This window comes from Onychomys torridus, chromosome 5 (genome assembly GCF_903995425.1).
Source record: "Onychomys torridus chromosome 5, mOncTor1.1, whole genome shotgun sequence".
In the NCBI taxonomy this organism is placed as follows: domain Eukaryota; kingdom Metazoa; phylum Chordata; class Mammalia; order Rodentia; family Cricetidae; genus Onychomys; species Onychomys torridus.
Window position 1 is genome coordinate 6,327,994 of NC_050447.1, and position 27,676 is coordinate 6,355,669.

Below are 27,676 nucleotides of genomic sequence, written 5' to 3' on the forward strand. Positions count from 1 at the left end.
CCGTAGCCTAAGCTGACCTGGAAGTCACTATGCCGAGACAGGCCAACTGGTCCAGACCTCACAGCCATCCTCCTGCCGTGGTATTCCAAAAGCTAGGATTATAGGCATGAGTCAGAGTGTTTTGTTTTAATGTTCTACAACATTTGCTTTTCGTGCATATGAATTCACACATGTCTGGAGGTCAGTGGGCAGGTTTTGGGAATCATTCTCTCCTTCCTGTCATGTCGGGATCGGGATTGAACTCATGTCACCAGACATGCATCAAGTGCCTTTACCCACTGATCGTTTGCCAAACCAACCATTTTTATAGAGAGTGTATCAATTAACTCTCTGTTTCTACAGCAAAAACCTGAGAAAACCTCCTTATGAGGAGAAAAGGCTTGTCTGAGCTCACAGTGAGAAGTTTCTTGGCCAGACCCTTATTTACACCTCTGTTGAGGAGAAGGTACCTCACACCGGGAGATGGGGGCAGTGCAGAGCCACAGACCCTCAAAGCCCAGAAGCCAGAGAGACATCATCCCCTTCAAGGGCACACCTCCAGTGACTTGAAGACTTCCCTACCTCAAACATTTCATCACCTCCCAATGACGGCAAGCTAAGGACCAGGTCCCTAATGCAGGGACATTTAAGATTCCAAGCTATAGCTCTATAGCTTACATCTGATGTAAGACCTGGGAAGTGGCTGGAGAGGCAGCAGACAGCAGAAAGGATAGGTAGAAAACAGATAAGGATGGAGTTCTGCCTCTCTCTCTCTCTCTCTCTCTCTCTCTCTCTCTCTCTCTCTCTCTCTCTCTCTCTCCAAGCAGGCCCTAGGGGAAGTGTTTGGGTGGACCCAGTAATACCTTCTTAAGTAATGTGTTCACAGAGGCCTTGGCAATGCCTCTTCCTCCCCCAATCCCTCCTCCCTTCCTTTCTTCTTTTGTTTTTTCAAATAAGGTCTCACTCTGTAGCCCAAGCTGCTCTTGAACTCATGAATTTCCTTCTGCCTTAGTCTTGCTAGTACCGGCATTGCAGACATGAGACACCTGGTTAGAAGTCTCTATGGTTAGTACTCACAGGAAACTTGAAAATGGAACTAAATTAGATTGCTGTAGCAGATTTCTCTGGTGCAATAAATTTAAGTTGTTAGATTTTTTTCCTCTGGGGTCTTATAGTATAATGCAATGAATGGGCTTTTGAGTGAGAATGATTGGCAGCCACCAGCTAGGTGGCCTTCAGCTCAGCTGGCTGGTACTTTTCCTTTAAAATGGTAGGTCTGACACTAATGTCTTAGGTGCAGTGCTTTGTGAGGTTAAATGCAATGTGGAAAACAGATAGTAGGGGCCTAGGACAATGATGGCTCCTCCGTAAATGTTAGTCATTGTTTCAGCCATGTGTTGCCTCCTTGGTGCACTGTTTAACAAACCCTAATGTTTGCATCATGAAAATCAGCTGCCCAATGGAGTCCTTGTTAGAGGTGTGCTCAGCTTAACTCAGAGGCACACTGAACATAGATCTGTTTTGTCTAACGAAGTCAGAGACAGACAGTGTACATTGAATACTCAGTCTTCTGGCATTATGTTCTCCCCCTTATCAGTGGTTTTCATCTTCATGGCTGAAGGACACTACTCTACCTGCTGGTATCAAGGGAGATGCCCAGGGTCTTGGACTGCCTTTGAGGATTATAGGTAGTGAGAGCATCAAAGACACTCTCAGCAAGAATTTCCACCTTCCTCCACCAGAACTGGGTTCTACACTAGCCTCTCAGAGCAGGGGAAGTTGGACGGAAAGGTGTATGCCTGTAGCTGGGAATGCTGCTACCCTTAAAAAAAGGTGGGGTGAAATTCTGCTCGGTATTGAATACTTAATAGTGTCTGCCAGCCCTCCCACTCCCATCCCAAACTCCCTTCAAAAAGAAAGAAATGATATAACTTCCAGGCTTGGTGGTTTCCCACCCAAGATTTTAATGTCCTCAATATTGGGACATGCTGAGAGCATTTGCTGAGAATTTAAATCCTGCCATCGTTATGAAGAGTAACAACACCCAAAGACTTGTCAGCCTGAGAATAGTTTGTTTCCATACTGCAGTATAATTAGGTGTCTGCTTAACACAGCAGACATGAATGTGCTGATGTGAATGGCTTGTTTCTTTATTGAGCATTGAATAAGGACTGTCAAGTAGAAAAAAAGAATCAATATCAACATTTTCATTCATGGATTTCTTTTTTCAAAGTTAAGTTATATAGAAGCAGAGCAGGCATCAGTTGGCCTAGATTCTAGCAGTGACTCTATCTAGACATCTAGAGAAGTGTCCCATGTAGTAGTCAAGCTCCACATAACTCAGCTGCCTTGGAATAAGGAGTTCCTGGTTCCAGGCATTATCTGTTAGCAAAAGATTCAAGCTTGAATTTTCTCCAATTACTTTGAAGTGACTTGTGTAGAAGACCAGGTCTAGAAAACACATACGTCATCCCTGATTTAACAGATAGTAGTCCATCAGTGAGTATTTATTGAAGCTAACTATTGGCCCAGTACTAAGCAACCAGTCCCATCCAAGCTAGGTGTTGTGGCTCATGTCTGTAATCCCAGCACTTAGAAAGCTTGAAGTGGGGGTATTATACATCGGGCATTTGAGGTCAGTCTGGACTGCTTTGTGAGTTCCAACCAACAGATGAGACCCAATCTCAAAAAAAGAAACAAAAACCAAACAAACAAAAACAACAACAAAAACCACACCAACCAGCTTTCCTGGGTTGATTGCTGTGGATATCGCTCTGTGTAAATAAAGTTCTGATTGGCCAGTGGCCAGGCAGGAAGTATAGGTGGGACAAGAGAGAAGAGAATTCTGGGAAGTAGAAGACTGGGGATAGACACTGCCAGCCGCCGCCATGAAAAGCAACATGTAAAGACACCGGTAAGCCACAAGCCATGTGGCAAAGTATAGACTAACAGAAATGGGTTAATTTAAGAGAGAAGAAGTAGATAACAAGCAGCCTGCCACAGCCATACAGTTTCTAAACAATGTAAGTTTCTGTGTGCTTTCTTGGTTGGGTCTGAGCGACTGTAGGACTGGCGGGTAAGAGAGATTTGTCCTGACTGGGCCAGGCAGAAAAACTCCAACTACAAATGGCGCCCAACGTGTTGACAAAAATTTCCACCTAAAACCTGAGAAAAAAGATTCTATAACGGAGCTAAAAACAGCTTCCTAGTTGTCTTTCTCAAGTTAGCGGCAGCCTGCCGGTTTGAGCTACTGTGGCGGGTTCCTGGCTTGTACGTCTGAAGTAGTAAGAGAAACTACGCCCAAATTCCCAAAATTTATCAAGCTGGCTTTGGAGATGGAATTGGCTCACTCCTTCTCTAAACCCAGACATATTGCTAAAAGAAATGGTTAAGAGATTCTTGTGTCCCAAATCAGAAGAGCCCTCTGGTGTGGGACAGAAAAAAACCAATATTTTTCTTTAAATCAGGTTGATTATAAATACGATCTCTTTCTAAAGAAGAAAAGGGGATAGGATATAGATATAATAGGACAAAAGGATAGATTAAGGAACTTACTTCTAAAGAGCAACAACTTGTTTAAAATGTTTTACATTGGTATAGACTTTAGTCTATTGATACAAACTTAAAGTTAATTTTGTTATACTATGTATATATTTCTACTCGTGTTTAAGGTATTGTGTTTGTATAGCTCATTTTAAATTGAAATGGATAATTAAAAATAGATTAATAATTAGTCATCTATGATAATCATACTCATAGCCATGTTAGTTAAGGCTTCTAGGTATACATAGAGATATTTCAGATCGATAGGTAATCTTCAAATACTTCAAAGACCTACAAAATATGGCATTTAAAATACTTTTAAAATTTAGACTTTCTGGACAGTGAGACATGTCTGCTCCTGGCAGCACCAATTTACTTCAGAGAGGAGGATGGGCATTGAAGACACTTCATATCTTACTGCTTGATCGTCTAGACATGAAACTTTGCTTGACAAAATGGTCCTTCAGGTTCCTGATTCACAGAGGAAACTGCCAAACATTCTACAGGACACTGAGAGAAGTGATCGAGAGACTCTAGCCCTGTGGGCTGAAGACAAATGCCCCAACTCTACAAAGGAACATTAGGTGACTGTCCAGGCTGCCAGCTGTCTCTGTCTACTCTTATAAGGCTCCTGAAAAATGCTTACATCATTCTCCTGGTTCTCAGGTAATATTATATCCTTCTGAGGTCTTTGATGTGGTTGAAGACTAGATAGTTATAATTTCCTCAGTTATGATACAAGATAAGTTAGATATAAAACTTTAGACTCACAAATATAAGATAGATAGGATATCTTCTTTAATATTGTAACTATAATTCTTGCTTGATAATTGTTTTGTTATATGTAATTGTACTATGTAAAAGTTAAAACCTTCCTTAAAAAAAAAGAAAAGGGGAAGTGCTGTGGATATCGCTCTATGTAAATAAAGTTCCGATTGGCCAGTGGCCAGGCAGGAAGTATAGGCGGGACAAGAGAGAAGAGAATTCTGGGAAGTAGAAGACTGGGGATAGACACCGCCAGCCGCCGCCATGAAAAGCAACATGTAAAGACACTGGTAAGCCACAAGCCATGTGGCAAAGTATAGACTAACAGAAATGGGTTAATTTAAGAGAGAAGAAGTAGATAACAAGCAGCCTGCCACAGCCATACAGTTTCTAAACAATGTAAGTTTCTGTGTGCTTTCTTGGTTGGGTCTGAGCGACTGTAGGACTGGCGGGTAAGAGAGATTTGTCCTGACTGGGCCAGGCAGAAAAACTCCAACTACAGTTGATCCTTAAAGGGTAGCAGTTTGCTAAGACCCAAGTGCTCAAGCCCTTGCTTTAGAGGACTTTGACATTGGCTTCTTACAGCATCTGGGAGCTTGAATGAGACCATAGTTCAAAGAGGCCTCTGCACCCCAAGCCACTTGTCAACCAACATTCACCAATCATTTGGGCTCTCTCAGCCTGTGTCCTTATGTGCACGAGTTTAACACTGAATCAGATGGTAATATTCCTGCTTGAACCAAGGTTTGAGGCAAGATGGTTAGGTCCTGTTGGGCCTTTCTTAATTGTATATAATGTGCTAGATACACTTGGGTGGGAGTGGTATTAGAATCAGTGCTCCATATTGCCTCCATGTAGATGAAGTAGCTGGGTTTGAGGGTGGGCGGGCCTCTACTTTCTAATGTTCCAGTTTAAAACACTCCTCCCAACATGGTTGAATGTCCTAGACAGCTTTGGAGACTTGCATGCTGGGTTTCAACCTTTCATACATACATCTTCCAGAAGTGTAGTAGAATATTATTTTAAGGTGTGTTACTTTTGTTTATGTTGTGTTTGTCTAACTCTGTGAAGCTGTGTTACTATGCCTGTCTAAAATACCTAATGGTCTAACAAAGAACTGAACGGCCAATAGAAGGCAGGAGAAAGGATAAGTGGGACTGGCAGACAGAGAGTATAAATAGGAGAAATTTGGGAGGAAAGGAGAGAGCAGCAGCCAGAGAAGGAGGAGGTCATCAAGGCCAGCCACCCAGCTACACAGGCAGCCACAGAGGAAGAGAGAGATTTACAGAAGAAAAAGAAGAGGGAAAGCCCAGAGGCAAAAGGTAGACAGGATAAGTTAAGTTTAGGAAAGCTGGCAAGAAACAAGCCAAGCTAAGGCTAGGCATTTATAATTAAGTATAAGCCTCTATGTGTGATTTATTTGGGAGCTGGGTGGTGGGCCCCCCAGAAGAGCAAAAATAAACTACAACACAAAAGTATTTAAATAAAGCTTTATTTTGTAGTTTGTTAAGCATTTATGTTCTCCAAAAGACCCAAAGAAGACCAAGGCAGTGAACTGTCCCATACTTTAGAATCTGTACCCAATGCGTGTAGTTGGTCACAGGTTGACAAACCTTTGCTAAATTCTGCTATCCTAATAGTTTGTTGAGTGGATATCTTGGCCAGCAGATAGATAGATAAATACTACTTTGGGAGAGTATTTGAAGAGGTCTTACAGGAGAAATTGGTCACATGGAGAGCCACAGTAAGTGAGTCATAGGAAACCTAGTAAGTCTGATAGAGGCAGCCAGGAGCAACAACTGTGAGGTCTTGCCCAGGGCCACTGGTGGTTCATGACTTGGTGGCACAGGATATAAAAGCCAGCTAGACACTTGCATTGTGGCCACTGTCCTAGTACAGCCCTGAGGCTCCAAGCTCAGTCATCTGAGCCAAAGGAGCAGATATTGGTTCTAAGATGAAAGATGACCCTTACAGATTTTTTTTCCAGTATGTAGAAGACATCAAGCACTTGCTTGATGATAATCAGCCTCAAGAGGCATAGCCCTGAGGGCTGAGAACTTCCTTGGCAGCAGGTGAGCGCTTGATTTAAGCAGAGGCTAGAGGAGAGCCAGGTGAATTGGGCCTGACCAGAAAGTGCCATGGCCTTCCTGGAATACAACCTGACTTACTGGTTTCCATCTATCAGGCATCTAGAGAAGCCCAGAATTCTGCTTTTGAGTTAAGTCTCAAAACTTTTCAGCTGAACTGACTGAGACTCCATGTGTCAAGATGGAAAGAAAACACAAGGTGGCCCCAGACCCTGTTCTCCAGAGATGAGCCAGCCAGTCTGGCGTTGGCTGATGTGAACAGTTATTTATGAATTGAGCTCATGTTGTCCGGCTTTGTCCATATACAGCCCCCTTCTCACAGCATTTCTCTTGCCTAAGTCAGGTGGAGTGATGATTGCTGGGGAGGGTCATTCCATCAAAGAACATAGCTTTTCTCCCCCAGCAAAGCCATGTCATGCTCCAGACAGAAAGCCAAAGAAATTAATGAGGCAAACTCAAGTCCTCCTCTTTCTCCCCCTTGTTTTGAGAGCAATGCCTTAAATGTGTTTATTACCACAGTCTCCCTGCATAGCAACCAAAGGCCCAAGGGATTTTTCAGTATGACTTACTTGATATTGAAGAGAAGGCTTGACTTTTAGGATGTACCCATTTGACTGTCCTGTTGACCCTCCTTGATACTGATTTATGGCTTACTGTAGGCTCTCAGCCTCTGTGCCTGGAACATCCTAGGCTGGCCTTTTTAAGAAGGGAAGTAGAAGAAATCCTAGTGTTTGAATGGGTGCCATCTTGCGATGTGTCCACTTGTAACTAAGAATATTAAATGCACAGCCAAGGAACAGGGGGAGGAGAAAAATCCTTTTGTTTGTTGTGGAGTTTTGAGTTGGTTTCCTGTGGCTTGGAAGAGCACAGATGAGATATGGGAAGTCTAGTTCTCTCAGCCACCAACAAGATGACCTAGGGAAGTCACTTGCTTTCTCTGGGCCTTGGCTTTCTTTTCTCTAAGAAAAGAGACTTAAACAAGATGAAAATTCAGGTACCTTCTTGAATGAAGGTTTGAGGTCGAGTGGAAACATGGTTACCATGGAAACCCTTCTTGACCATAGGCAACTTGAAGTACACCTCAGGTTGGGAAAGATCTTGGAATTAATGATTCATTTGGTCCTCTTGTATGAAGTGGTTGGGTTTGAGGCTCTGTGGGTCCTCAGCTTGCTCCATATTCTGTGCCCCAGTCTACAGTTTTGGAGACACAGTTGTTGGGTTTGATCATCCCATGCCCATGACCTGTGTATCAAATAAGATACTGCATCTTGCAAAATGAGGCCTCATCATCATGAATGGGGGCCTGAAGTCACTATGTAGCGATAGCTGGTGACATCTCACTGACACTGCACAGACACGGTCACACTGCAGAGACAAAAATACTTGTGCCTGTACATCTGTTTGCATCACTGAAAATAAAAACCTAGCTGGGGGTGCAGCTCAGTGGTACAGCTTGGCATGTGTGTGGGGCTGCATGCCATCCACCATACAAAACAGAACAGACGCCTTAATAAGGACATGAAAAAGCTCTAAGTAATGTTCAAGGCCCAAACTACAGGTGAACAGTTAGAAAGAAAAGCCTGAGACTGCATTGTACCAAGTAGCCAGGAGTCTACAGAGCAATTTGAGGGTATTCTAGAAATCAGAATAAAAATGTCTGAAAAGAAATAAAATGTTTTGCCCGAGATAAAATCCTATAAAACTGGGCAAGAAAGAATTTGTCATTAGACTGGAGTTTTGTTCTAAAAGAAAGGAAAAAGATCATAACTGTGCAGCTACTTAAAATAATGAAGCAAACACCAGGGGGTCTGGGGATAAAGAAGGAAGTCAGAGTTTTTAAATAACACCCATAGTTTGAACTGTCTGGAGCCTTGAGACTAATTGAGATGCAGTTACTGGTATGTGTGCTTTTCCATTTGGGGAACATGTTGTCCTTCAGTTAAAAAAAAAAAATTAAAACAAATTCCTTTACTAATCTGAAAAAAAGGCTTGAAAGGTTTTTAAAGCAGAACCAAAGATAATTAAGATGGGAATGTGCTCCTCTAGCATCACACTTGCTGCTGTCAAAAGAGAAGATGAAGTGCCCTTCAGGGATGCTGCAGCTGGGGGACGCACACGGAAGAGGGTTTCAGTTAAGAATGACACGAGTAATTTAAAAAAAAAAAAAAAAATCCAGTGACTTATTTTCTTCACCGAACAAGAAATCCAATGGCAAATGACTCCTGGCTTCACTCGTCCACTAAGCAATGACAGCAAAGCCCTGTTTGGTTTGGTTTCCCGTCACATTCTTCCTCCATGCTTGGAGGTTGGCTTGCTTCTCTTCAGTCTTCATACTCACACAAGAGCTGCCACCACCCCGGTATCCCTCTATTACCAAAGCATGACAAAGAAAGAAGACCAACACCCAAACTTTTCCTTCTTTTCATCAGGAAAGCAAAAGCCTTTTCACTGGTCAGTGCTTTTAACTCATGACCAACAGCAGTTGCCTCCATAGTGGGAGAAGACAGCAGGAAAGGACTGTTGTGACCATGACTGTCTGCCAGAGAGATTGTCTCAGCCAGAATCGACCTGGGATGTGGTGTGACTGGAAGGCTGTAAAACCTTTGCAGTTTGACTAAGACTGCCAGCATTTCTACTGAAAGAATCCTGAGAGCACATCTCTTAAGTTTAGTTAAAACACTCTTCTAATTTGTTCTCTATTGCTGTGATAAACACTCTGACCAAAAGCAACCTGGGAAGTGGCAGGCTTATTTGGCTTACAGGTAACAGTCCATCATCAAGGGTGGCCTAGGCAGGAACTCAAGGAAGGAGCTTGAAGCAGAAGCCATGGACAAGCATTGCTTGCTGGCTTGCTCTCGGTGTTCAGCTAGCCTTCTTGTACAGCCCAAGCCCACTGCCGAGGGATTGTACCACTCCGGGTGGGCTGAGCCCTCTCATGTCATTTTGTAATCAAGAAAATGTCCCACAGACATGACCACAGGCCAGTCTGATGGAACTAGCTCTTCCATTGAGGCTACCTCTTTCCAGGAATGTCCAACTGACAACCAAGATTAGCCTTACAGACATATATGCCTTACTTTTTGCTCTGAATTATCAGTTCACCTTAATAGTTATGCTATTAAATTAATTGTGCTAATCAATATGATAATGGGACATCTTATGTCCCCATTCATCTGACTGTAAAATAAGACTAGTCTTTAGTCCCTGTAGCATCGATGCAGACACCAGGAGGTTAAGATCCATGCCCACCAGGGTGCTGGGGAGGCTCTCAGGAATCCACAAGGTTGACCCCACGTTGGTCTGCTGGTGGTGGTCCAGAGGGTGCCTGGACTGGTGATCAGCCTAGCAAATAACCTAGCTGTCATCATAGAGCCTTTGTCCGGTGTCTGATGGAGGCAGATGCAGAGATCCATGGACAGGCACCAGGCTGAGCTCTGGGAATCCAACTGATGAGAGAGAGGAGAGGTACTGCAGGCGAGGGACATCAAGATCATGATGGGAGGACGTGCAGAGATGACCGGCCACACTAGTGGAAGCCCATGAACTGTGGACCGGTGGCTGTGGAGCCCCATGGGACTGGGCTAGGACCTCTGGATACAGAAGACAGTTGTTTGGCTCGAACTGTTTGGGGGGGCACCCAGGCAGGGGGAATCAGGATCTGCCCCTGGTCTATGGGCAGGCTTCTGGAACCTGGTGCCTTTGGTGTGATGCCTTGCACAGCCTTGGTGCAGTGGGAAGGGGCTTGGACCTGCCTAGGCTCAGTGTGCTGGGCTCTGCTGACAGCCCATGGGAGACCTCGATTTGGGGGATGTGGGGATATGGGGTGGCTTGGGAAGGAAGGCTGGGGAGTGGAGGAGGGAAGGGGTGTCTGTGGGTGGTATGTGGAGTGAGTAGAAAATTTTTAATTAAAAAAAAAAATCGGAAAAAAAAAAAAAAAAGATCCATGCCCTGACGGGTTGGGGAATGTTGGCTGCCTCATGTGCCTATGTGGTGCATTCTCTGCTTAGTTGTCCGGGTCTTTACAGTTGCCACAGCTTCCTAAGACTGTGGAAGTAGCTGAGTTCTTTATGATGTTTCAGCTTCTCAAGTACATGACTAATACTCAGAAGAATTATTAAGAGGCGTCTTCATTTTTAATTGCACCTACGTGCTGGGTCTGTGGCACAATTAATTCATTTATTGTGGATGCATTAGAAGACACTGCACCATCTTGACCTCCACCTATTATTATAATTAGCACCCTCCTGAAAGTGCTATTTGATTACACACTTGGAAGGAACTACTTGAAATACCATTCCCATCTCTGTGTGGCTGAAATACCCACACTCAGGCTTGAGGACAGTCACCCAGGAGTGGTCCTTGTCTTTAGATGTCTGGCTGACCCCTCTCTTCACCTTCCCACTGTCCACTACCCACTTCCACCCCGTGCTCTATGGACAGTCTTAGTCAGTCATTCCTGCTTGACACAAACTAGTTTCTTCTCCCTGAAGCCTTGAGATCTGTGTTTATCAGGGCTGGGATTGCTGGCGAGGGCCTAGCAGCAAACATGATTGCGGTTTCCCCACGGCTTCCCCCAGCTTTCCCTTCCCAGCTGCAGCATGTTTCTTTCTTCAGAGTATACTGCCGGGCAAAGCCTCATTCAAATGTGCCTTCTGCAAGCACGGGTGGAAACTTGTATCTGGAAACGGTTTAGCCTAATTGTGTGAAATTGAGCACTTGGTTCTGCGGTGTTCTCCCTGCGGCACGCAGGACACTTCCTTCTGCCTGGATCTTAGCAAAAGTTCCTGGTGACATTTAATTTTCCCCATATGCACTCCATTCTGTGAGGTGGCGCCATGCTTCAGGAAGGCCACAGTAACTCAGTCAGGTCAAGGACAAGCACTGGCTGACTGACAGTGGTCCCTTGGAAGTGTCCACTCCCCTCTTCTGGGCATCCCTCGCTGTCACCTGCCTTCTTACATGGCTTCAGACTTCATTGAGAAGAGGCACAGGTCAGAAATAAAAGGAAATTCTATTGACAATGATGGGAAATAAAAGTTTTCTAAATTGCAAAGAGAATGTATTGAAGTATGCTTACTCCATTCAAGGCTGCATATGGATGCTCATGGAGCACTGTTTTCCCAGATGAGACAGGAGGCGTGAAGCACCACAGCCGGTGCTCTTGTGCCAAATGCACTGTATGGTGGTCGTCCCTGTGTCAGCTACATGAGCTCCTGGCTAAACACAACTCAGAACTTGGCAGCAAAACTTTTCTTTATAAAGAGCAGTGGAATGTTCTCTCTCCAGACATGGAGCTATTTATTTTCATATTGGAACCTGGCCTCTCAAATGTTTTGTTGATGTTTTGTAGCAGGTGTCTACATTTCTAGAAAGTTATCATGCAGCTCTTACCCACCCAAGTGTTACTGAGTACCTTCTGTATAGAGATGAGAGTGCTCTGTGTGTGTGTGTGTGTGTGTGTGTGTGTGTGTGTGCTGGCCTTTACCAGGAAGAGGAACCATCAGAGACCCAACGCTGTTGGGTTGTAGACCTCTTTGCCATTGGGGCCCCACCAGTACCCTTCGTTGATGAGGATGAGGATGGCCACTGGTTCTTGTTAGTGGTTCCTAGCCCCATTTTGGGGGGGAAAGCCTCTGAACACATCTTCATAGTTGGGTAAGATGCCATACATTTCTTTTGCCCGGTGTTCCTCACAATGCCTTGCTCTCTCTGCCCAGAGACAGAGAAGATAGTCCTTGAGGCCGGAAACGGATTACCATCCTGGAAGTTCAATGACCAGCTCTTTCCGTGTGATGTGTGTGGGAAAGTGTTCGGCCGACAGCAGACATTGTCCAGACACCTCTCACTGCACACAGGTGAGTGGGGACCACAGCTCCCAAGCGCACCACGGCCCTCCCAGGCCCCTTTGCTAGCAAGAAGCTGAGTTTCTGTAGGGGAATCGCTACAGGAAGTGGTGGAAAGTTAGCCGATTCTGACCTTTACAGGCCGTGCTGCCTGTTAATTGTAAATGAGACCCTGGAAACGCTTCTCTATATTGAAAAGCCTTGTTGAATTCCCAGAGGAACTAATGAGAAAAGATATACATTTAAGTACCTCCAGGTCAACTCCCAAACTCTGTGAAGAGCGGATTCATATCCTCTTGAAGGCTCAGAGGCCGGGGCTGAACCACCTACTTAGTTTACACTTCTTTTTATTAAGAGATTTGAATTTAGATGTGAGTGTGAGTGTTAGGTGTGACATAGGATTATGTAAGAATGGCTCCTCACAGCCAAGGTGTGTGAGAGCCTGAGACACTCCTGGTTCATCTCAGGGTGGCAGGCACGCAGGGTGGGGAGAGATAGTTTGTGTCTTTGTTTACCTGTAACAATGGACAGCAAATGTCGGTTTTAAGGGTCAGGAGGAGGGCAACCAATTAACAAGAAGTAAAGAAAGAACAAACAGTAGCATAATCAGCAAAAGCAAATGAAGGCAGAAAAGGTCAGGTGACCTCATCAGTAAGCATTCTGAAGGTGCAGATGGCAGGCCTGAAGTGTGGCTCAGCGGTAGAGTACATGTGAAGTGTGGCTCAGCCAGTGTTCAGTCCTCAGCACCAAAGGAAGTTCAGTCAACTGTTTTGAAAGCCTGACATTAAGTCAGACTTTAAAGACATGCAGATGATATACCAGTATGATATGGCCAGGCATACTGAAACATGCCTATAATGTCAGAGCTATCAATATGATAGAGCCAGGTATACTGAAACACACCTGCAATATCAGCATTTGGGAGGCCGAGGCAGGAGCATCTATAGTTTGAGCTCAGCATGGAGTACAAACCCTATCTAAAAAAAAGAAAATATAAAGGTTCAAAGTAAGATTTTTTGTACAATTATGCAAAAATAAATGCAGAGACAATATTAATAGGACAAATTAATTTTTACCTTTTTATCTTTTTAAATCCACTAAATTCAAATTTTTGTTATATATTAGACAGAAAACGATAACGTATTTTTAAGAAGTGGGGATTTTAAGGCCTCGTTCTTTAAGCATACTTAAATGAAATTTCAAATAACCAAGTAACTGAGGAGGAATAAAATTCCCTACTTAATTAGGATCAATTTTCAAAGGGGAAGAAAAAGAAAAAGAAAGTATCAGATATCTAAAAGGAATGAGAACACTTTATCCCTTCACCTAAGATAGATACAGCTCAAGTCAGCGCAAAAGCCATAGAAAAATAAAGGAGGCTGGACATGGCTCAGGGATTAAGAGCACTGGCTGCTCTTCCAGAGGACCCAGGTTCAATTCCCAGCAGCTCACAACTGTCTATAAGTCCAGTTCCTGAGATCCGACACACTCACATAAACATACATGCAGGCAAAACACCAATACACATTAAATAAATCGTAAGACAAAACCAAGGAACTTGTCACTCATCTTGAGGAGTCAGTAAAGAGCACTTAAAGCCAGACAACTTTGCTGATGCCTGATTAAGGGAAGCAGGTACGCTCTGGACCGGGGAAGAAAGGGAAAGCTAATCACAGAGGACACTGGAGAATTTTGGAGGCCGGTTGGTGGCACATGTCTTTTTAATCCCAGCACTTGAGGGACAGAGGCAGGTGTGTTTCAGAGAAAGAGAGAATTATTGGAGAATAAGGCATCTCATGTTTTTTTTTGTTTTGTTTTGTTTTTCTCTTCAGCATAGAAGTTAGCTGGTAGATAATTAAGCAAAAATTACCAAAATAGCACTGAGACAAGAACTTGAATAAATCCATTACTAAGGGAAATTTGGAAAGCTGATGAAGAAATAAAATACTGTTAATAAAGATATTAGGCAGATTTTTCCCAGGTAGTCCTTACACCTGAGAAGAGGAAATCCCAGTGTTACTGGTCATTTGAGGGACCACTCCCCCATCCATTTTACAGAGGAAGCAATCCTGAGTGCTGAAACCCAGGTCCTCATCTCTCAACACCAAGGAGGAAACTCTAAGACTTGTTCCCCACACTTCAGGGCCAGCCTTGAGCCTACCACTGTCAGATAGGGGTGGAAGGCGGCACCGTGACAGAGTGTGGTATCTTGCATTTTGTGATGGGAACACTTTTTACCCCACATTCTTCCTGGTGAAGGAAATGAGACAAGTGTCTTCAAGCCAAGCCCAGACAATGGGATAGGAAGTGAGTTTGTTCTTGTTGCTTAACTGTCTAATGGGGAAGCAGGGCTGCTCCGTGGACTTAACAATTCCTGTGATTAATCAAATGAATTCAGAACGCCACTCTGGAAGTGCTCCTGAAACCTTAGTCAGCTTTATGAGCCAATTTCCATTAACAAATTAATTGAGATTTTCAATTTTATTTATATAAAATGAAAATTTCCAATTAAATTATTTTATACAAGTCATTTTCCCCCTTTAATTTCATTAGTTTTTTTTCTTCCTTGGCTGGCTGGGGCCTGGAGCTGAGGGAAAGTGATGGATCTCTTAGGCTTCTGTTCCATCAGGGTTTATTTCCTTAGCTCCCTCCATCTTAGTGCCTGCCCAAGAGTGACACTTGGGGCACACTCATGTGCACACTCACACAGCAACCACACCTCGTCATGAGGAGGGATGGAGGATGAGGTCTGAGAACTCTACGGAACAGCCCCCAGCGTGGCACGCTGCTCTGGTTGGGTCACCATGCAGTGTTACACAGTCCTGCAGCCGGTGATACAGCGCTGCTTTGGGTTTCCAGAACCTCCCTTGAGTCAGGTTTGGTTTGGATACCATAAACCCACACTTCAGCCTCAAAGTCTTGTCCCACTGCCTAGAGAGAGCCTTTTTTAATCCTCGAGAGTTGAGTATTGGTTCAGGAGCAAACTGCTAGGGATACACTTAGGAACATTTGCAAGGCATGACCTTTGTCCCTACGTGAAGGGAGACTTGGACGACTCTTATTGGTTCCTCTGAGTGAGCTCTTGAATGTTTTTCCTTCTTGAGAGCAGTATTGGTTTCTCCCCCAGAGGAAAGAAAATACAAGTGCCATTTGTGCCCCTACGCTGCTAAGTGCCGTGCGAATCTGAACCAGCACTTGACTGTGCACTCGGTGAAGCTGGTGAGTACCGACACCGAGGACATCGTCAGCGCTGTCACCTCAGAAGGCAGTGACGGGAAAAAACACCCTTACTATTACAGGTGAGTCGAGGGCAGCTCACCCAAGTTTCTTAGACCCTGGTGCTGACACTCGCTCTCTGCCTGCCCAGAGCCCTGCCCCTCAGTCAGATGCTCACCTCACTGTAATATGCCCTTTGCTTAGATTAGCCCTGCCTTTGCACGCATTCCTGTCTAGCCCATGTGGCTCCAATAAAATTGATGGAAAGAGAACTGGTCTGAGGGATGGGTCTTTAAGACAGGGCTCCAGAAAGAGACCAGGGCTCTTTGGCTCTTAGCTGTGGTACAGCTCTACACTTGGTGGCTGAGTACCTTGCTACAACTTAAGAATAACAGGGAAAAACACACAAAAAGATGGTCTGAGAACTCCTGTGCAGTTGCTTGGGTGACCCAGTGTGCTGTCCCCTGGCTGCCCATTATGACACACTACATTCTGTGTTCAACCTTGAATCAGCGTAAAACCCCTGAGTCTATCAAATCTTGCCCTAGTGATGTTGGTGGAAAGCTGCCCTGCAAGGCATCTAAGTGGTAGATGTCATGTGACTGCCTCTTGCTGAGAGTGCCACAAAAGGATCTATTGGCTCTTCTCACTGCACTCAAGGGTTTCTAGAGCCAAAGGGAGACAGAGGTGTGCAGCAGTATGATCTGCCAGTGGGCCACCACTGAATACCTTGGCAACACTGCCCAGAGGAGCCCGTTAGGCCACGTGCAGCATCTGGAATCTGTAGTTTTTAATTAGCTTTATGACTATTTAGCATCATTATAGCATGTATGAGATTGCTGTATTATGTTGGCACCTAATCTGTTTGGCACAGTGACCTCTCCAGAAGCATCCGAGCAGGCAGAGGAATTTCCTGATGCTGTACCTTTTGCTCTAATGAACACACATGAAACCAGTGTTCTCACGTGCACTGCGTGTAACTGACAGCCTATGTTTGAAAGCCTGTCTCACCCTTCCCCCTTTCCTTCCTTGTTTTAGTTGCCATGTGTGTGGATTTGAGACGGAGCTCAATGTCCAGTTTGTAAGCCACATGTCCCTCCACGTGGACAAGGAGCAGTGGATGTTTTCCATTTGCTGCACGGCCTGTGACTTTGTCACCATGGAGGAAGCAGAGATAAAGAATCACATTGGCACCAAGCACACAGGTGACCGTCCTTTTCCGTCCCCTGCACCCCACAGGAGCAGGGACTCTCCCGGAGCATCAGAGTCACATCACCCCTGTAGTCAGTGCCATGGCCTAAGTAGACCTGGAGTTTGCTGCAGGAGTATAGATACTGCTGAGGTACTTGGTCCTCCCCTGCTCCTGGCCGTCATCACCACCCCTTCTGCCCCGGGCTTGTGCTTTGCCTGCTCATCTCTGCCAACAGTAACCTGCTAATGTGAATTTGAGAGACTAAGGGATGGGGTGTCCCACACAAAGTTGATGACAGGATGTGGATCCTGAACCTCATCCCAGAACAGGGCTTGCTCTACATCTTATAGTCTATTCTGTTCTGACCCCCTTCGGGACACTTGGCAGGGCCTTGAACCTTCTGTCTTGCTGCACCAGAGCACTGTGCCCAAATTCTGTAGGCTCTTAGGTGCTCCACAATGACGCATGGTATGTCTGCTCAGACTACCATCTTCTGAAACCACTCTGACAAGGCTTGACCAGTGCTCGCCCTTTGTGGGAATCCTCTTGCCATGCCGGTTAGCCCCTTCCATTAATGTCAACACTTCGACTTCACCTCACAATTATACCCTCAAAAGTGATGGTTACGGACAACGCCAGCGTGAAGTCATTAAGTGAGATTGAGAGGGACTGTCCACTACTCCCACGGCCACCCCCATTTGTGGTGCTTACAAGTTAAGAGCTGATGTTGCTAACTGCTGGTCCTGGGCGTGAGGTCAGCCCATCACAGGCTGGCTCTCGAAGGACCCAGGAAGGGGATCTTCCTGATAGTTGTGCTGACGATGTGTGTGACCAAGAAGGATCTGTTTCTCTGACCATTGGATTGCTGGTGCCAATAGCCCAAAAACAAAAACAAAAACAAAAACAAAAGCAAACCCCTCCATTTTCGTCAGAAGTTGAGCAGCCATGACTTGGAGTCCACAGAGTTATTATGCTGAGTGAGAAGGTGCCATTTCTGCAGTCTGACTGTAACTGTTACCACTGTGGGTGGTAGGTGAGCTGGGAGACCCACAGGGAAGACAGATTCAGTTCGGCCTTTTGGAATGGCTAGTGGAGGGAAAGGCCAGCCTCATTTTGGCTCACACTGGCTTTGCAGTAATTTTTCTTTTGTCTTTTCTGTTAAACCTTGACTCTGTCACCCTTTCCACTCCAGTGTGTCCCTGAAAGTCCCTTCACCCCCCTGCAGTCCTCTCCACCCTTCATCTCAGGAAGAAATTAACTTGGCATCCATGGAAACTTCACATTCACGACTAAGCCATGCCAACACACCTTCTAAGCACCACAGGATGCACAGGGTAGACATTGTTCCCTCTGATCTGACAAAACAACCTGGGAGGAGCAGCCTCACTTGTTAGGACAGAAGCCACAAAGTGGAATGCTCTGAAGAAGTTTCTGGCTGCTATTGGAAGGGGTGATAATGTTGTTTGTAAGTCTAGGTGCTACACCCAGGTGATGAACAACATTCCAGGCTCTCAGGCCTTCCGTTTTTATTATATGAATTCTTAGAGAACTTCATACAAGGTATTTTGATCATATTCACCCACCCAAGTCCTCTGAGATCTACTCTCTCCCTTCCCTACCCACCTCCCTTTGTGTCCTTGTTTTGACACAGCTTTCCCATCCATAGGAACTTGAAAATCCTGGTAGATGATACACAAGTGAATGGTCTCGGTTCAGTGAAACTAATTCATGAGAGCAGGATGCTAGTATGAGTCCATGGACTATCACTTTGTGACCCTGTTAGAAGTTAAGAGTTCAACAGTGAGTTTCCTGTTTACTACTGCTTTGAGAGGTTTGACGTGGTCCTGGATCTACTCATCCTAATCTGTGTATTAATAAGCTAGGTGATTATAAAGTTATGTAAGCCAATATTCATTATATGTAGTCCACTATGTACCCCCATGTTTATGCCGCTCTGTATCAGAACCCCACAAAGGCACACTTCCGTCCCCCTGTAGCCTTTGTCAGATTTTCAGGTTTCTCCTCACAAGTGGGCTCTAGACCTGTCATTTGGGGTTAAGTGCCAATATTTTCATTGCTTTCCAAAGACACTTAAATAAGGAGAAGAAATGAGTTTCTCCTGGACGCACTCTTGGTGCGCGGGCACCTCTGTCTGCACCTGCTGCCCTTTGCCCTCTGTTTACAAGATGCACTTTAATTTTTCTTAAATTCAAGTCTACTGGTGATGAGTTCTTTCATCTTTTTAAATGTCAGCTTTGTTTGTTTGTCCTTGTCTTTATGATATGTTTGAAGTTTGCGGTGGACAGTCTTTTGTGTCTTTGAGATGTCACTTTCCCAAGGATTGCCCCGTGGGCACCTGCTGCCTTTTCACAGGCTCTTCCACGTAATGTGACCTTTTGCTTAGGGCTATTCCGGGACTTTTCTCTCTTTCTTTCCTTCTCGTTTACTTTATTTTATACAGTATCTCACTGTGGAGTTGAAGCTGGCCTGGGTCCCTCTGTCTTCCTGACTCAGCCCCTTGAGTGCAGGATATAAGCATGACACCACACAAGGCTCTGGGATTTTTTTTTCTTTGCTTGTTTTTGAGCAATTTAATGATGACATCTCCTGTGTCTCTTGATATGGGTGTCTTCTTTTTCAGACAGGGTCTCACTGTCAAGCTCAAACGGGCATTGAACTCAGAATCTTGCCTCAGTGCCTGAGTAGCCAGGTGATAGGTGCATTCTTGGCTCTTTGTGTTTCTTGTCCTTGGCATTCGTTGAGCTTCTCAGATACTGAGCCTTATGGTTTTTCACAAGTTAGAAACATTTTGATTATCTCAAAAAATTGTCAGCCATGTGGTGGCCTTAAATCCCGCACTTGGGAGGCAGAAGCAGGCAGATCTCTGAATTTGAGTCCAGCCTGGTCTACACAGTGAGTTCCAGGACAGCCAGGGCTACACAGAGAAACCTTGCCTCAAAAAAAAAATTGATATTAGTTGGGCATGGTGGCATATGTCTTTAATCCCAGCACTTTGAAGGCAGAAGCAGGCAGAGCTCTGTGAGTTAGAGGCCAGCCTGAGGTACATAGTGAGTTCCAGGACAGCCAGGGTTACATAGAGAGATCCCGTCTCAAAGAAACAAAAGTTAAGTTATGCCTTGGCTAATTCAGTTAGTCTCATATAAAGTTGCCTGGAGCCTCTCGCAGTTCCATGATGCTCTTTTCATTTGGGAGGGTTCTTTGCTCTGCTCTATTTCAGATCTTCCCTCAAGCTGCTACTTGAGGTTTACTGATTGTCTTAGTCAGGGTTTCTATTGCTGCTGTGAAACACCATGACCACAAATGAAGTTGAGGAGGAAAGGGCTGATATGGCTCACTTTCACGTCATGTTCATCTAGGAAGAAGTAGGGACAGGAACTCGCACAGGACAGGAACCTGGAGGCAGGAGCTGCCGCAGAGGCCATGGAGGGTTGGCTTGCTCAGCCTGCTTTCTTATAGACCCAGGACCACTAGCCCAAGGGTGGCACCACCCCCCATGGGCTGGGCCCTCCCCATCAATCATTAATTATGATTATGGCCTTACAGGCCTGCCTGGAGCCCCATCTTATGAAGCCGTTTCCTTAATTGGTGTTTCCTCCTCTCAGATGACTTTACCTTGTGTCAGGTGACATAAAACTATTCAGCACGCTGACATTTCTCCTGCTGTGTAACCTCAGGTCATGTGTGACCCTTCTGTAGAAGTACTATTTTCTATGTGTCTGCCTAACTTTTTGAACATTTAAAATGTAATTATAATGTCCTCTACTAAAAATCCTAAAGCTCTGACTGTTCTGGGTTAGATTTGTTGGGTTGATTTCCCTCCCCATTTGGAGCTGGTTTTTCTTTTTTCTTTGCAGATCTGATCATCTTTGTTTAGAAACCAAACACTGTGACTTTACCATGCTGGCAGTTCGGTTATGTATCTTTTGTTCCTATTAGCATTGTTGACCTTTATTTAGGACATAGGTACTTGGAAGCCTTGATATTTCGGGTTCGTTCTTCTATGATTTGTTAGACAGGTGTGGATCATCTACTTGGGACTGATTATTGCCCCTTTTTAGAAGCCCTTCCTCAGTGTCCCACCTAAGGCCGGTAAATTGTGTATTGTTCTGATCTTGCTGCTGGGATCAGCCCTGTGTGAGTGCCAGGCATTGACCTTGCTGTTCTCAGGTGACTTCCCCCTCCAGCATGGATGGTTGCTCATCCCTGCTCTGACCTGTGTCCTCCTGACCTCTGCAGGCCTCTGGGTTGTTGTTCTTTGTTGACACTGTGTCTGTCCATTTTGACCTCTGGCTGTGTCTCTTCTCCAGGGGAATCCATTAGGCTCCTCCTGTGTCCTTCTTCCTGCCCTGCAACCTGAGACATAGCTTAGGGCAGGAAGCCAAGCAATTGTGGTCTTGCTCTTTTGTCCTGCCTCTCAGAGGCTCATCTCTTCACTGCCTCATGTCCTATGTGGGAAAAATGGTTGTTTGATAGATTCTGTGTTTTAGCTGTTACAGTAGCAATGTAGATCTGAAGCGCTGGCTAAAGTCTCGTGACACTAGGTTTTAATGGCTTACTGACCTCTTTATGCCTGGCTTTGCAGGAGAGTGGGATGTGTGCCGATGAGTGTGAACACTGTAGACTGACTCACACTTCTGCACTTGGTACAGCGACCTCCTGTGACCTCTGTAAAGTAGGAGTTAGTGCCTAGGAGAGGTGTAATTGTGTACACACTGTGGAGTGACAGAGCCTCTATGCGTGCTACGTCCTCTCTAAGGCTGAGCTACAGCCCCAGACCTAGGAAGTGTGTGAGGAGAAACTGACACAAGCATTTGAAACATAACAGAGATCCTGGAACTCTGTGTGACCCATCTTAGCTACTACTGTCATATTGTCACTGTTGTAAGACCTTCATAAATGCCCACACATATCTGGCCCAACATTCCACACATGCCTTCGCCATGACTGCACCAGAACCAGGCTTCCAGTGGGTGCCCTGGGGGCACAGAAAATAATGAGCTCCCAGCTATTGGTGACACCTTTTCCTTACCTGCCATCATTCTAAGGGGTTTCAGCCCCTCCATAACAGACCTGGCTTGTTTCATTTTCCAGGGGATGACAGGAAGACCCCCAGTGAATCAAACAGCCCCTCCTCATCCTCACTGTCAACTCTGAGTGATTCAGCCAATGGCAAAGATGACTCAGACAGCTCCCAGAAAAACAAGAGTGGGAACAACCTGCTGGTCATCTCCGTGGTACCTGGGAGCCAGCCCTCACTGAACAGCGAGGAAAAGCCAGAGAAAGGTGAGGGAGTGCTGCCCACTATAGGGCGACCTAGTCCTCAGAACAACCCTGAAGAGGAAAACAGACTACAGTGTGGAACTCACTACTAAAATGGAGCCCTTTGCCTTGACTTGATCTGTGCTCAGATATGGGATGGGAAGACGGGGAGGGGACAGGACTCTGAAGCTGGATATTCAACCATTTTCTAGTGCAGTGATGTGGGGGATGGTGCCTGGAAAGCTGTATGTGTTACAGGATGCAGGGTTGGAAAGAAGGAGAGTTCTCTCGAGGCTCCCTGCCCGTCTCCCCACACACCCCTACACCAAGCTTCGGTCCTTTCAGGGTTCGAGTGTGTTTTTTGCAACTTTGTCTGCAAGACGAAGACTATGTTTGAGCGGCATCTGCAGATCCACCTCATCACCAGGATGTTTGAGTGTGACGTGTGCCACAAGTTCATGAAGACCCCCGAGCAGCTGCTGGAGCATAAGAAATGCCACACTGTCCCCACCGGTGGGCTCAAGTAAGGAAAGCAAGTACAGAATCTTTTATTGAGTTGTTATTAAACTCCCCTTTCCCAACCCCTATGAAGGTTTTGGGGGTCACAGAGTGGCGGAGCATGGTATGGGGGGAGTTAGAAAGATCTGCTGCCTCTGGCTGAATGGGGTTCCAGCTGTCCCCAAGGGAGTCAACCAACATCAGCAGGAGAGGCCACTTCATAAGTACCCCAGGCTTGTGGCAAGGGCAGCGCAAAGCATCAGCACAGCATGAAAGCCTAGACTCTTTCTGCGGTGCTGGGCCCGTGTTCAGACTGGAATTTAATGGATTCCAGGCTAGTGTCCCCAGGTAGCCATCATTTCACAAGTTGTCACTGTAAGTGAGTGTATTCATTTTTAGATGGCCTGACATATTCAACGTGTAAGTCAGTCCTGTAGGCACCCCAGCCCCCAAAGTAGAATCTCGCTGGTTTGCTCAGATGAGAGGCAACAGTGTCCATGCAGACGTCAAGGGCCTGTGTCTTCCTGCAGATGTGCTGACACTTTCCCAAAAGACCCAGACGAAGAGCAGCATCCCTAAGCAGTATTTGCAACAAGGCCCTGGCCTCAAGTGAGCCCATCATCTATTACCCAGCATACTATATGGGACTAGCCAAAGGGCACACGAAGAATAAAATATCATTCCCGCCTTAGGAAATGTATGTCCCAGCACGACCAGAATTTAATCTTCCAGTAATTCTGGAAGCAGAGTCCCAAATCACAAGGCATTTTGGATGTAGTAAAGAGATGGGCATAAAATAGTTGGGGACAGAAAGACACAATTATCAAGGCATTTTCATCTAGAAATCACCGTGTAGGTAAAAGAATGGGGAAAACCCTTTTTCTTTTATTTTCTCAATATAAGCAGGGGGTGGTCTCTCATTTTAAAACATTTTATCCTTGAAACCACCTCAGAGAGGTGCCATGCCCCCTGACCGGGTAAGAGTTGGAGAGCCCGAGGGACCTGGGGTGGAGTAACGGGGTTGGAGCGGGGCTGGCTGGTCAGGGCACCCTCTGCACAAACACACAAGAGTTGGGGTACAGCCCCGCTGCCGATGCCATTCCATCCTGATCCACCCTTGCAGGGTGTAGGTGGGAGGGTGGCAGAGAAGGGCCAGTTATAACCCATTCAGCCAAGAGGAGAAATGCCTGGCAGAAGCTTAGCTGGGAATTTGATTTGGTTTAATCCCACTGTCCCTTTATTGAGATTTGTGTACTCTTTATTAAAAAGCGGAACTCTGCATTCTGTGGACGGAGTAGTATCCTTACCTTCCGGTAGCTCAGTCACAACCACACCATGTGCGGCCTTGCCTCTCACCTTTGGAGACTCGAAGCAGGCCTGAGCCTCTGACGCACTGGGGACACACTGCACGATGACCTCAATGCTTTACTGGGTCATACACTTCCTGTTGGCGCTAACCATCCCTGTACGATAGTTTATGTTTTAGGACAACCAAGTAGAAGAATACTTTGAAAAAAAAAAAAAAATGATAATGCCTTCTGGCTATACAGTGAGTTTTGTTTTGTTTGTTTCTTTTTCCATATCAGAGAATGAATTTGCCTGAGAAAGTGTCTTTAAGATAAATAATGGGAGCATGGAAAAGCCTGAGTGCTTTGCCTGAGTAGTGAAATACAGATTGAGCTGAGGGTCACAGAAACATCCTTAACATGAGACAGACCGCCAATGTCTAAATGCTTTTCTGTGATGGGACTGCTTGTACTCTATATCCTGTTCATAATGCAGATCAAATAAGATTATACTATTATTTTTCTTTTGCCGTAGCTCAGGACAGTGGTGAGTTTCAGACTCCTCTAGGTAAGGCCCAGCTTGGCGTAGGGGTTGTGTGTGCACTTGACCTGGGAATGGGCTTTTATACTTCTGTGCACTCTTCTGTGAGCTGAGGTTCCAGGGCTAACAGCGAGCTTGGTGCTGAGGAGGCAGTGCACGGTGCCCCTGATGGTTGGGCTCTGCTGATCACCTCTCCAACCCTCTGAAGACAGTCCCCTTCCGAGCCCTGCCCTGCAGGAGCCGAGTCCAAGCTGAGGCAGTCACTCAGGCATCTGCATTCTTTTTGGAAAGAGCACACATGCTACAATTTTCCTCTACGTCACAGACTCGAACCTGGCAGCTTCAGCCATGCAGCCCAGCAGCTTCTATAAACATACGCACCCACTCCTCACAGCCCTTCTGACTGTGACAGGCTGATGGTACTGTGATCCATGACGGAAAGACTGCAGAGTCCAAGCCAGAGAGAGATACCCAGGCCTTGTGCTAGAGGAGACACGTAGGGCCCAGTCAGGTGCTGGAGCTGGGACTCCGCCCAATACGTTGAATCTACCCAATGCCCTGCAAAGATGCTCGGACCATGAGTCAGTATTCCCGAGTGCTCTTCTGAGCACCATGGAGAATGCAAAAGAAATCTCAAAAAAGTCCTGCCCCAGGAGAATTCACCTTCCAGTTGGATCACTGGTATTTCTATGACATGATTATATCCTAAGAATATCTTCAAGCTCTGGAGAGCAATCCCCTTCCTCCTCATTCCTCATGAGTAGAGGGGCCGTCTGTGTGGGCTTCCTTCTCCCAGGCCCCTGCCACGGTCCTCACCTCCCATTCCTGATGAAGAGCTGGTACTTTAGGAGATGACATGCATGTTGGTGCACACACGCACACCACACTGGCACACAGAGGGACACGCACAGGCCTTTTCATCCTAACACCCCTGTGATAAGCACGACTCTGGCTCCACCTTTCTGTTTGCGGGAGGGAGCTCTCCCTGTAAGCTGTCTCTAAAGCCTTCTAGCCTTTCTGCGTGTGCTTGGTGTGGTGCATGAAAAGTCGGTTCTTTGTGTCGCTCCCATCCAGAGGGGAGGTCAGGAAGCCCAGGCTTCTGCCATGTCCAGTGGGGGGTGGGGGTGGGGAGGGAGAGGGCCCCAGGGGCTGGGAGGGGGCAGGAGGGGAGTGCCAGCTCTATTTGCTCCTCGAATTCTCTGCTCCTTTGTGAGGGCTGGCCTCGGCTGTTGCAGCCTGGAGCCCCCAAACCAGCTAAGTGGATCACCCAGAGCTCCCTGTTAACCTGGACTACATGTCAGCAGTGAAGCCAAGCCAAGCCGCCTGAGAGGTGGCAGGGCTGACCCAGGGCAGGCTGGGGAGGAGGTGAGATGTGGGGTTGCCCTTGGACCCTCCCTGCTGACCCTCCCCTGCATTGCTTTCCCCGGCAGGTGCCCGTTCTGCATTTACTCCACCAACCGCCCTGCTGCCATGGAGTGCCACCTCAAGACCCACTACAAGATGGAGTACAAGTGTCGGATCTGCCAGACAGTGAAGACCAACCAGCTGGAGCTGGAGACGCACACCCGCGAGCATCGCCTGGGCAACCACTACAAGTGTGACCAGTGCGGCTACCTGTCTAAGACGGCCAACAAGCTCATCGAGCACGTGCGCGTGCACACCGGGGAGCGGCCCTTCCACTGTGACCAGTGCAGCTACAGTTGCAAGCGCAAGGACAATCTCAATCTGCACAAGAAGCTGAAGCATGCCCCCCGCCAGACCTTCAGCTGCGGAGAGTGCCTCTTCAAGACCACACACCCCTTTGTCTTCAGCCGTCACGTGAAGAAGCACCAGAGTGGAGATGGCCCTGAGGAGGACAAGAAAGGCCTGAGTCCAGCCTCCAGAGAGCCAGCTGGCCCTGGAGCCCCACTCCTGGTTGTGGGGGGTGGCCGGAGTCTCTTGTCCCCTCTGTCAGTCATGTCCGCCTCGCAGGCTCTGCAGACCGTGGCCTTGTCAGCAGCCCACAGCAGCAGCTCAGAGCCCAACCTGGCACTCAAGGCCTTGGCCTTCAACGGCTCCCCGCTGCGTCTTGACAAATACCGGAACTCGGATTTTGCCCATCTCATTCCCTTAACAATGTTGTACCCCAAGAGCCACCTGGACCTCACATTCCACCCTCCCCGACCTCAGACTGCGCCTCCCAGCATCCCCTCACCCAAACACTCCTTCCTTGCCTATCTCGGACTAAGAGAAAGAGCAGAGACTGTCTGAGGACAGCCGCGTTCTGTACCAAAAACCAAGAGACAGAGACAGGAAAAGACAAAAACCCACAAAACTTAAACACAACCCCAGCAGGTGTATGTTGCTGCAAAACCTACAGGCCCCAGGGGTCTGGACCATGTGTACTGTATATCTTAGTAAGGAGTAGAAAATTGGCTCTGTATGTATACTATTGCATTGACCGGAAAGCTGCTTTAGCCAATCTTCAGAGAGGTGTTGCTGCCTACTTCTACCCTCAGAGGCATGCCTCCCCAGCCATCACTCCCACTCTCAGCCCTCCTGAGAACTTCTCTCTGAAAGGAGTTTTGTCATGGTGAACCCTAAAGAGAGTGTCCTTAATAGCAATCAGCACTTGGAAGCTTCTCTACTGGTACATTGGGTTTTCTGTTGTTTGACTGGAGTGTTGTGGACATTTGTGGATTGGGAAAGAGAAAGTGTGCATGTGTGTGTGTGTGTGTGTGTGTGTGTGTGTGTGTGTGTGTGTGTGTGCGCGCGCGCGCGCGCCTGCAGTGGCATGTGTGTGGTATGGTGTATGTGTGTGTGGTGTGTACCATGACATTTCTATTGCACATTCTTTTTGTACCGACCTCTTTGACAGTGATGAACATTCTTTCTCTCCCTTCTGGACTATTCATCCACTACAGTCTCCCCACCTCATTCTCGGCCTTTCTCTCCTTAGTTTATGGCTACAGAGTGGTAGGGCCTGGTGCTTAGTGGATGAAGATCTGCAGGGTGTCGGCATATTCCCAGGCTTGAAGCCTGGAGCTCACATCTCCACTAAGAAAGATGGAGAGATCTAGGTAACAGTTCTGTTAAGAAATGTTTCACAGCTCCACAGCTGACATCACAAAACTTGGGTGTTCTGTGTGTGTGCCCACATGGAGACAAGGTCTTTGGTGAATACACACACACACACACACACACACACACACACACACACACACACACGGAGGGGGGTGCATCCTTTTTAAAGGGCAGAATATATGTGTGTGTTTGTGTGTGTATATGTGTGTGATGTATTGATTCAGTTGCTATCATTGTTTGCAGGAAAAAAAAAAAGGTATGAGTGGAAATGTTTGTGGTTATAAATCCAGCCGAGGAGATTAGGGTTTGGATCGATTCTGGGTGTAGATGCTCAGACTAAAAAGGAAAGCAGCTTTGCACAGGGCATGGGCCTTGCACCAGTT

The 27,676-nt window shown here is 46.4% G+C and overlaps 1 protein-coding gene across 5 annotated transcripts in view; it reads left to right on the top strand.

Moving 5' to 3' along the window:
• Znf827 (zinc finger protein 827) overlaps positions 1-26,968 on the top strand; it is a 173,963-nt gene extending 146,995 nt beyond the window's left edge. The window contains exons 9-15 of one of the 5 annotated variants that reach the window (XM_036187406.1): positions 12,092-12,229; positions 15,345-15,516; positions 16,472-16,638; positions 21,738-21,929; positions 22,251-22,428; positions 24,230-24,257; positions 25,661-25,722. In XM_036187406.1, the coding sequence (XP_036043299.1) occupies positions 12,092-12,229; positions 15,345-15,516; positions 16,472-16,638; positions 21,738-21,929; positions 22,251-22,428; positions 24,230-24,257 (875 nt within the window). In that variant the 3' untranslated portion in view covers positions 25,661-25,722. Of the gene's footprint in view, positions 1-12,091; positions 12,230-15,344; positions 15,517-16,471; positions 16,639-21,737; positions 21,930-22,250; positions 22,442-24,224; positions 24,258-25,660 lie in introns of all 5 variants that reach the window. The other 4 variants (XM_036187407.1, XM_036187405.1, XM_036187408.1 and 1 more) reach the window with 4 other exon arrangements.
• Positions 26,969-27,676: the final 708 nt, after the last annotated feature.